This window comes from Hippichthys cyanospilos, chromosome 19 (genome assembly GCF_059441005.1).
Source record: "Hippichthys cyanospilos isolate Australia breed blue-spotted pipefish chromosome 19, RoL_Hcya_1.0, whole genome shotgun sequence".
Taxonomy (NCBI): domain Eukaryota; kingdom Metazoa; phylum Chordata; class Actinopteri; order Syngnathiformes; family Syngnathidae; genus Hippichthys; species Hippichthys cyanospilos.
The window spans coordinates 7473040-7482925 of NC_142387.1; the positions used below are offsets into that span (position 1 = coordinate 7473040).

General features: G+C 38.5%; 1 protein-coding gene across 1 annotated transcript; it reads right to left on the minus strand.

Annotated features, from left to right (window-relative positions):
- Positions 1–1956: 1956 nt before the first annotated feature.
- On the minus strand, positions 1957–9704 carry rab18a (RAB18A, member RAS oncogene family). The gene is made up of 7 exons (XM_088402449.1): positions 9530–9704; positions 7981–8036; positions 6862–6923; positions 6577–6649; positions 5490–5608; positions 4546–4612; positions 1957–4349 (listed from the first exon to the last, which is right to left on the minus strand). The coding sequence occupies exons 1-7, from the start codon at positions 9595–9597 to the stop codon at positions 4180–4182; spliced, it is 615 nt and encodes a 204-aa protein (XP_088258575.1). The 5' UTR covers positions 9598–9704; the 3' UTR covers positions 1957–4179.
- Between the last annotated feature and the right edge of the window lie 182 nt (positions 9705–9886).

Below are 9886 nucleotides of genomic sequence, written 5' to 3' on the forward strand. Positions count from 1 at the left end.
TGACACAACACCTATTGTAATTTGTAATACTGTCAAGTTGGGAGTAAAGTTGTTTACGATTTTCACTCCCAAATATGACCACATTGTATATTTTCCCTGTCACACATTTTTGCGTCTTCACACTCCGTTGAAATAAGTGCTGTTGTCTTGTCAGTGACCAGCCAATCTCAAGTGTTGTGTAAACAAGCCCACACAAGTTGTTTTTGGAGTAAAACAGCCCTAAATGTTGCTTGTTGCTCAACACCTATAACCAAGCAGGTAGAACAGCTCAGTCCACATGAAACACGACCCCACAGCTGCCTGATTAAACGTGTAAAGGGTCGAAACGGGTGCAACAATGCGAACGCGCTTCCACACAATCAAAGTGTTTCCACCTGTAACGACATAGACCTCGTGCATGCCGGTCATTAGCTCACGACCGTCTGGTACTTTAAAAGTAACCTAAGAGAGACGAGAGCCAGGTTTCAGACGTCACAGAAAGAACCAGCAGAAAGGGTCACTTTCCTGCACCTCACCAAATAACATAAACAGGGATACAATCAGCAGACCTTCAGGTGGCAGGAGTTCGCTCACGTCAGTTCATCTAAAGAGATCATTTGATTCACTTTGCGCGAGACCGTCACATTTTCATTTCCAGAGTATCTAAGAAGCTGTCCTTATGGTAAACGTATTACTTTCCCAAACGCATGGCAGAAGACGATCTTTCCAATCATGCTCCATGCTTTTAAAAGCCAGCAAGGCACTCACTCCAGCCATAAGCACGACAAAGTGAGTGACGCCTGGGAATCCGACACCTTATGAAATGATGCCTGATGTCTCGAAACATTTTAACACACGGCAGCTCTGAGTGCTCCCTTGAGAAGCTCGTCCCAGCTTTGTCCATACATGCCAGAGATACTGGCAAAGAAGACCAGCAAGAAGGACAAGGCTTTCTTAATCAGAGGATTTGTTTTTGACAATTTGTGGTTGAATACATGTACGGAAACTGACAGAAGGACAGACAACATTCCATCGAGTGGTCTCTGTAGGGTTGCTCTTGACTTCCTAAAAGTTCCAAACTCTGTTTAGTCTATCGTTGATATCAGCAGTCTGATGTGGATGATGCATAGGCTCCATTGGCATAGTGCCTACTTGGAGCTAAGTGGAATAGGTTACTTCACATTGATGAAGTCCATAACTGCTGGGATGATATACTGCTCAAGGATAATTTGACAGGTCTGGAGAGGAATAGAGGATCGAACACATTCAATGCTGACAGTCGACGTTCTCAACCAAACTGATTCAGCAGTCGTTGGGGAGTTACGAGATCTCGTACAATTTACCAGTCGTAGGTGGTTGCTCAAGACCAAAATTGGTGACCCCTATTGAAGAGCAATTTGTCCCAAAGAAAATCAATCCAAGCCATTGGTTGAATCAGGCAAAAAATAAATAAATAAATAAAATCTCAAAAATAGAGCATGTCAGCTCCGGACCCCCCTTACTAGCCGATGTTTTTCCGATGTAGGCACGAGGATATGGCAGCTCTTCCAGCTCAGCACACTGTCGCACCACATAAAGGCCTGACTTAGTGTTTGACTGAGACATATTTCCAGACGGCCGCCTGCACTGTGGCAGAAGATGAGGAACACGCTACAAGCGTCCTCGCTCACGCTGCCAGCCCTAAGCCTTTCATAATCGCCCAGGAATTATGCACATCCCGGTTAAAGCGTTGGTAGGATGAGTTATGGCTGTGGTTGTTTCCCCGAGAAGTCTGCCAAAAACTATGATTTAGTTCGATCACACGTCTAGGGTCTGAGGCTTCCTCCGACACTGTTCAAACACACGTCTTTATTCTGACGGCAACGGAATTTGAAGGGTGCCGAGTGAAAAACCCCTCACCTAACAGCGACATTTCCAACATGGCAACCATGACAGTGGTGTTATTGGTCATCGCCACAGACAGAAATAACTAAGGAATTCTTCCCTTTCATTATTGTTTATTGCATTAACAACGCCTTAACAAAACCTCAAATGTGTGTAGTAACAGCTATACTTCACTTTAAAAAAACGTTTTTATAGATAGGGCAGTTTGTAGTGATAATGTATACATTCGGCTTTACAACTTAGGAATGATCCCATCAATTGCTAAACTACACAAAATGTACACAAGAATGTTTCATACATATCAACAAAAAGTGGCAGATATAACAGTTTGCAATAATATTAAAACAATTTTATGTTCAATAACAATTGCTAAAACCTATTTATGGTTTTATTTTGACCTAAATCTAAGTTGACAAGACAGGCCTACACAGAAAAAAGGCAAGGCAGTTCCACATGCAAGTACAAAAAAAACAAAAACAAAAAAAGCCCAATTGTGATTAGACATTGTTGTGCGCTATTTGTATCACTTTCCCAATCCTTGTATTAAAAGATCAGATGCTTAGGACTACCGTACATTTGCCAGATTCAACACCAGCAAAACTGTTAAACCCATTAGCAATATAGGCCAATGAGCGCAGCATTTTTTTGACTCTTTAAATTTAGAGAACACTTGCTGGACTGTTTAATATTGAACACTTTTCCTTCTTCATGACAGAATACAGCGCTGTTAGTGATATCACTGATATTATCTGTGTGAATGAAGGCGCGCCAGAGTGTCTCGCACTATATTGAAGTGCCACATTGGCTCGAGGCCTTCCCCTCTTCGGTGTTGGGTGGAAAGCTTTTTTTTTATTTTGCTGGTGCCGATCCATTTGATTCATCTACTCTTGTCAAAAAAACACACCCGAACTTTAGAAGTCAAAGTCAATAAAAGTGGTAAAATGTCATTTAAAACACTTGCTAAGTCTATTATACTCAGAGCAAATGAGGCAGCTGCGTGGGTGGAATCCAAGCCGTTAGCATCAGAACTTCAAGATAGTTTGGCATTATAGAACATATGCATTAGCAAAGTGTGGCAAATACTGTCTAATACACTAAGGACAAAAGTCTTGGGACACCTCCCCATCAACTGATTGATAAAATAGGAGCTAGCTGGCTTCCTTTGCCCAAAATATTTAGAACACCAAGACATTTTATAAACCAGATTTTTAAACTATAAGGCACACTTAAAATTATTTAATTTTCTTAAATATCAACTGTGCGCGTTATAACCTAATGCACTTTTCTTTATTTCGTGTATTAGATGTCAATTTGAAGTTCAATAAAGTGTGACTCATTTGCAAAGCAGTTTGCAAAGAGACCTGAAGCAAGGGGATTTTTATACAACACATTCAATCACATGTACTACTAATTTATATTTATTCATGATTTATAATTATTTTATTTATTTTAAATGGCTGATACTGAATGGATTAAGAACTAAAGTCATCGATGCTTCTTGTTTTAGTTCTGAATATAGAAATGGCATTCAGCTTCTATTCAGTGCAGGTGCAGATATTTTTCAGTGGGTTACAAGGGTCTCTGGCCACCCCAAAATCTGGTAAAATCCTAAATTATTAGCCTTATAATATCCAGCCATCTATTTTCCATGTGTTTGATTGAATTTGTGTAAGTGTTGAAAATACAGTTGTAAAAAAAATAAAAAATGCCAAGTGGTTCTTGGCATCCTTCACTTTTTCTGAATGCAACCCTTGGAGGAAAACATCTGGACACTCCTAAATATACTGGCTTGGTGTCCCAATACTTTTGTCCATACAGCAAAGCATCGGTACCTGCTCCGACACCAATAAGCCAGCTCAACATATTCCGTCAAAAACAACAACAAATATACACTTCATCAATATAATTGCAAAATCTTTTTGGTTTCATGATCAGACCTGCCTCCTTTTGAGAAAAAAACAAAAAACAGTTGCAGAGAGTAAACTGACCAATGGTGATTCATTGCAAAGTCCTGCAACTCCACGAAGGGTAATTCAAAATGAGGCAAGCCGAACACACCACGCATCCTATGCTGTTGAGATCAAGGCTGAGCGGCTTTTGCATTTCAAGCGCACCTTTATAAAGAACATGTGCAAACAGTAACGCCTGTGTGAAAACAGGCAGGGTGGACAACCCAGTCCGAAGTCTGGGTACTCGGCTCACGACTACACAACAACTGAGGGAAGGAAGAGGACGGAAGCAGAGGTTTGTGTCGGAGTGTGTTGGGTATTCACACCTGGATGTCGGAAAAATGCTTTGTGTGTGCGGGCGTGTTGTCTAGAGCAGCGAGCAGTAGCCGCCGCAGCTGCCGCCTCCCGCGTCCTCGTCGCTGAGTTGCACTGCTCTGCCGTGGCTGTCACTCTGCCATAATCCGGGACTCTGGATGATCTTCTCCACGAGCTCTTCGAATGCACATTGAACTCCATCGCGAGTCTTTGCACTCGCCTCTGAGGACAGGGTTGAAAATTATAGTCAATGCATGAACTCGTTCAAGGACAGGGGAAAAAGTTATGTGGGCTGCAGCTGACTTTTTTGATGTTTGATTTAAAAATAGACTACACAAAAATTCCCTGGAGTATTAGAGAGTCATTTCAAAAAGCGGTTTCTCCTCTTGTAATGGTAGATGGAATCCTCCTGACTTACCTATAAAAAGCATGGAATGTTTTCTTGCAAACTTCAGGCCTTCGGCCCTGTCTAGCTCGTGGTTTTCCTGAAACAAAGAAAAGCTAATGGCTTATTTGAGCTCTACCGAGTGGAGCTGTCAACTAACCAAACTAAAAAAAAAAAACAACAAAAAAAAACACACACACACAGGACACAATGATAATGTTCAATTTAGTGGTCTCTGTCTGAAATATGTGGGCGGGTCTACCATTTTTATTGAGTTGAGTCATTTGTTCTTTAAGGGTGCCTTATTCTTGATTATCTATTTTAATTTAACCTTACATGAAGTCAAATGAAAAAAAAAATGGGACAATATGTTCTGTGCAGCCCCACTAAACATAGTATCCTGAATAATACTCACTTTGTGCAGTATGAATTAGGTAAGCAGCGTAATTTATTTCCATTTTGGGGTGGGGGCATTTGACACATGCTGACGAGTGAAAATGGCATCAGAGTTGCTCATGGCTCAGATAACAACAAATACAGGCTGAAGATGAAGGTCACATGACCAAACAAGAAATGCAAGTGAGCTGTAATTTGTCATTACATGAGGCCCAGGCAACGGACATCATATTGTTACTGATGACAAATCGAAAGTTAACATAGAATTTAGATAAACTCCATGACAAACTCTTGGTTGAAGAAAGCAATATTTATAATACCCTAAAAAGCTGAAAAGTTAAAAAAAAACAAAACTAATAACATGCTTGTACTAAATCATTAACCACTGGTTCAAAAAGAGGCAAGCGAACATACCCCACCCACACACAATTTATATACATCCTGGCAGGAGATATTTTAGTTTGGAATTAACTAGAATTTTGGTGTAATAGGAACGAAACTGGAATTAAGGACCCCGTGTAAGTTTGAAATGGCAATACATCTATGATATATATTGCTAGAAGAATCAGAAACATACTCACCTTATCTATTTTGTTTCCAACAAGCATTTTCACAAGATCATTTCTTGTACAGTAGGTCTCCAGCTCATTCAGCCAGTTTTCCAGTTTGGTAAAAGTTTCCCGTCTTGTGACATCGTACACTGTGCCGAATCAAACAAACAGAAGTATGCTGACAATCCAGATGGGCGCATTTCACATATACTGTAGAGGTAAATGGTGAATAAAGGGGAAATGGACTTGCAACATTCGGTGCCCAAAGTGCTTAACAATGCCTCACAATTCACACATACAATTCATTAAGTGATGGAGACTACATTTAAGAGAATAATTTACGTTATTATTAAGTGCAACGTTGTGTAAATAATACATAAGTCATCACATTCCCATTTACAACTGAAATAAAGCTTAAAAAAAAACATCAAATTTAAATAAAGAAATCAATAATCAATTGAATAGTTTTCAAAAAGCAGGGTTAGACATTGGAAAACAAAAGACCACTGGTTCATTTAAGTCAGATAAACCTTTTTTTTTTGGTTGTTTTTTTTTTACACATGGGTTTTTATTTATTTATATATAGCGTCTAGATAATACAAACAATGCTTTATGAAATGTAGTTCAAATATTCAACTCAAATTACTTCCACAAAATTTGTACCATCAAAATTTGTGAAGTTGTCGTAGTGAATACTTAACAGGATAGCCAACTTGTTTGACCTATTTTTAGCAGTAAAACGTTCATGTTAGTCAAGTTAACTTGATAACCAAAGTTTAGTAAATTCACAATCCTCTTTGAAGTAGATAAGCTATCCAAAATAATTAATGGTTAATTTTCCTTTATTTTTAGCTAAATCTAACACATGAGACCAAAACGATTAAAAACTGATCATGGGATTACTATATATATATATATATATATATATATATATATATATATATATATATATATATATATATATATAAGAAAAAATCATATTTAATCGTAATCAAAATATCGAGGGGGAAAAATATTAATTATTTTATAGAAAAATGTTCAGCCCTAATAGTAATGAAGCAGTGAAAAAAAGTGGAGACATGTAAGTGATGAGTGATGCTGCATGGTAATGGCCTACCTAGGATGACACCTTGTGCACCCCGGTAGTAACTAGGTGTCAGGGTTCTGAAGCGTTCCTGTCCAGCAGTGTCCTGCAATACAAAACCATCACATATTTGAAGGGGAGGAACGAAGCTCCAACAAAGCAAAGACAGGACTATAAGAGAATCTCCAATAACGTGAATCTGGACTTGGTGACACATGAGCGCCATCTTCTGGACACCATCGGAAATGTTAAAGCCGCAGGTCTTAAAAACAGTTCAAAATACTTTTGTGCTGAATAAACACTGTAATGTACACTTACCCATATTGCCAGTTTTGCCTTGTTACCATCGACACTGATGGTTTTCACTTTGAAGTCAACACCTACACACAAAGAGAAATCAGTCGATAATTAATAAAACTATTTATATGTAAACTCCACCCGCAGTACCAGCACCACAAACAAGTTCGACCAAAATTCCTTTTTACAAAACGTCTGTACTGTGGTATCTTGAATAATTTGGTCTATGACTTAGCTCCGAGATTCCTTTACTCAAATATTGAAATGGTTGTGCCCATTGAAATTAATTAAAATCTTATTAATCTATTCCAGAAACCCCCCCCCCCCTTTTTTTTTGGTTTTCAATAAAGAAACATAATGCACTGTAAATCATAAATGCAAAGATAATAATAATATAAGAAAATAAAATCTGACTATCTGAGAAAGAATGCATGCAATTTATACGGAGAAACAAATGACAATTACATATTGTTGCGGACGTCTGAATGACAGTATATCCACGACACATATATTCGACTTCGGAAAAGTCTCTCCATTTTAACTGGCCTTGTAATGTGATTGCTATTTTTTCCAGTAGGCAGACTCCGAGCTATCAAGCTAATTCATGAACACTAAACGTGAGATGGCAAGCTTTTGTCTCTTCTTTTTCCGTACACACTAGTGAGCAGCTGCTATAATAATCTGTGATCACTCACGGTAGATCGTCGAGCGCTGCAGCGTACTGCTTAAAAAAACACAATCAAGATTTATGTCAACAAGTTCATGTGACAAAGGATTGAGAAAGCGACTGGCATATTGAGTCGGCCGTATTGCTCCAGGTGGTAGTATTACTTTTAACTGAAAAAGAGTGGCAACACAATTAAACGTGACTTTGTTTAAATCTTAAGTCAACAAAGGAGGTTTGACTTTAATGTAGACATCTGTTTGTCAAAAATTCCCAGCTGGCCAAGTTAAACAGTAGCGATGCAAGCCTTGACCTTGGAAAATATTTTCAAAAAGCATTTTTTTCATGTCTTTGAAATGATTCGGGTTGTTGTTTGCATAAAGACATCATCGTGTCCTAGTAATTTTACACCAAGTCCCATCATCTCATCAACAACGTAAAAGTCCAATCAAATGTTGACATTTTTTTTCACTCACCGATTGTAGCTGTTTGTTCTGGGTCAAATGTGTCATCTGTGAATCTTAAGAGGAGGCTGCGGAGAGGGTTAAGAAAAGAGAAGTCTCAGTTGAAACATAAAAAATACAGCAGCAGACTTTCTTTTACACAAAATTTAATGCTGACCTAGCTTTGACATCAGAGAACCAAATTGCTCCACTGACTAATACATGCCTAACTTGTCCGGCTGCGAGATGACATCATTGCCAGGTTGTGGTCAGTAGTACAGAGTTCGTTCTTAATTACACGTGATTAAGTGTAAATGTCTTACCCACACCCCCTGACAGCTGGACTAAGTTCACTGAAATGTTGACCGAAGCACAACTATTTTCCACCAGGGAATGCTTAAGCAATGAGTGTACACCCAATGAGCTACTAGAAAAGCATTGTGCCAAAGTCATTTTCCTGATAAACAGAAGCTGTGACTGGGCCAAAATCTCCCTGATGACTTAAAGATGGTTGAATTAAATCAAGGTTATGCCAGCCAAAATCTTTTTTCTTTTGGTGTAATAATAGAAAATTGCTCTGTGGAAACAATGCCCATGGCCTCAATGATGTACTTACAGGCATTGTACGGTACACTGGTAGATTTCGGCCACTAAATCATCAGCATACTGGAAATATAAACAAATCTGTGTCCTGCATTTTGTTGGCATTTAACGCCGACTGTTTAGCCATTTCGGAAATCACAGTGTAAAATCTACCGACAGTGAGTGCCAATGCCGGGAAAAGGGCATTATTTTTGTAAATGTCCTGCACGTTACGCTGTGCCAATATATCAAATTAAGGAATGGAAAAAGAATGGGATATTTATCGAAGCTCTTGAAGCGCTTCCTGAGGCTTTTGCTGATATTAATAGTGAAGTTCAAAACAGACTTTAGGAAGACTATTTATTGGGTTGTGCTCAGCCGGGTTAACTACTTGCTGACTTTTTAAATATAGTCTATAATTTTACAGGTGTGGTCGATTATATGACATCCAAAGTGATGGTTCTTAGGCTATGATCCTGTAAATTGATGCTTGGTCATCTGGCTTCCTTGAAAGATGAAGTCACATCAAAACACGACTATTGGACCTCACCATGTCTGACTCAAAAAGGCATTCTAGACTCTTGGCCACAATTTGCGACGTGATGGCTCTAGCTCAACACAATGTTCAAAAAGAGATCTGCTTATTACGATTATCATGTCAAATCACGTATAGAAATACATGACAAAAACAACTAGTCAGTACAGTACATCATTTAAAATTGATTACGCAATATCTGTCAGTGATGATGTCACCATCTTATTTGGTTGGCCAGCTAGCTAGCGTGTGAGAAAAGCCAAATCTTATTATAGTGCATTACAAGAATTAACAGTCATGATAGTCCTGTCGTATTGATCATCCAGTTTCGACTGCCAAACAGTACATCGACTCTAACTCTAACTCTAACGCTTGTTATAACCCAACAATACGTGGCTAGCAGATCAGCTTGCAAAACAGCCTTAGCAGTTAGCAACGACACTAAATCCTTCCCTCGTTACTTACCTAGATTTCCCGACACCACTTTCACCAATGATTAGTATTTTCAACGTCGTCAGAATGTCCTCTTCCATTGCCCCCAATAGGCAAACTGTCGGTCTATACAGAACAACACAAACGACCGTCTAAACAACGTTTCCGAACAGCTAGCATTCCTGTTTACTGCTTATGGTGGGCTGAGTTTGGCAGCATTTGTAGTCCAACCGTTTCTGGTTGACGTCATTGAGCTTCCGGTTACTCTGTTTACTCATTGTATTTTGTTTTATAAAGACATATACTATATATATATATATATATATATATATATATATATATATATATATATATATATATATATATATATATATATATATATATATATAT

What these genes read in the sequence shown, in the direction of transcription:
- rab18a (XM_088402449.1), bottom strand. Translation starts at nt 9,597, where the DNA reads ATGGAAGAGGACATTCTGACGACGTTGAAAATACTAATCATTGGTGAA. An exon ending in AGAACAAACAGCTACAATCG is followed by an intron (nt 6,924 to 7,980) that starts GTGAGTGAAAAA and finishes CTTTGTGTGTAG; the next exon opens with GTGTTGACTTCAAAGTGAAA. An exon ending in TTGGAAACAAAATAGATAAG is followed by an intron (nt 4,613 to 5,489) that starts GTGAGTATGTTT and finishes TCTTTGTTTCAG; the next exon opens with GAAAACCACGAGCTAGACAG.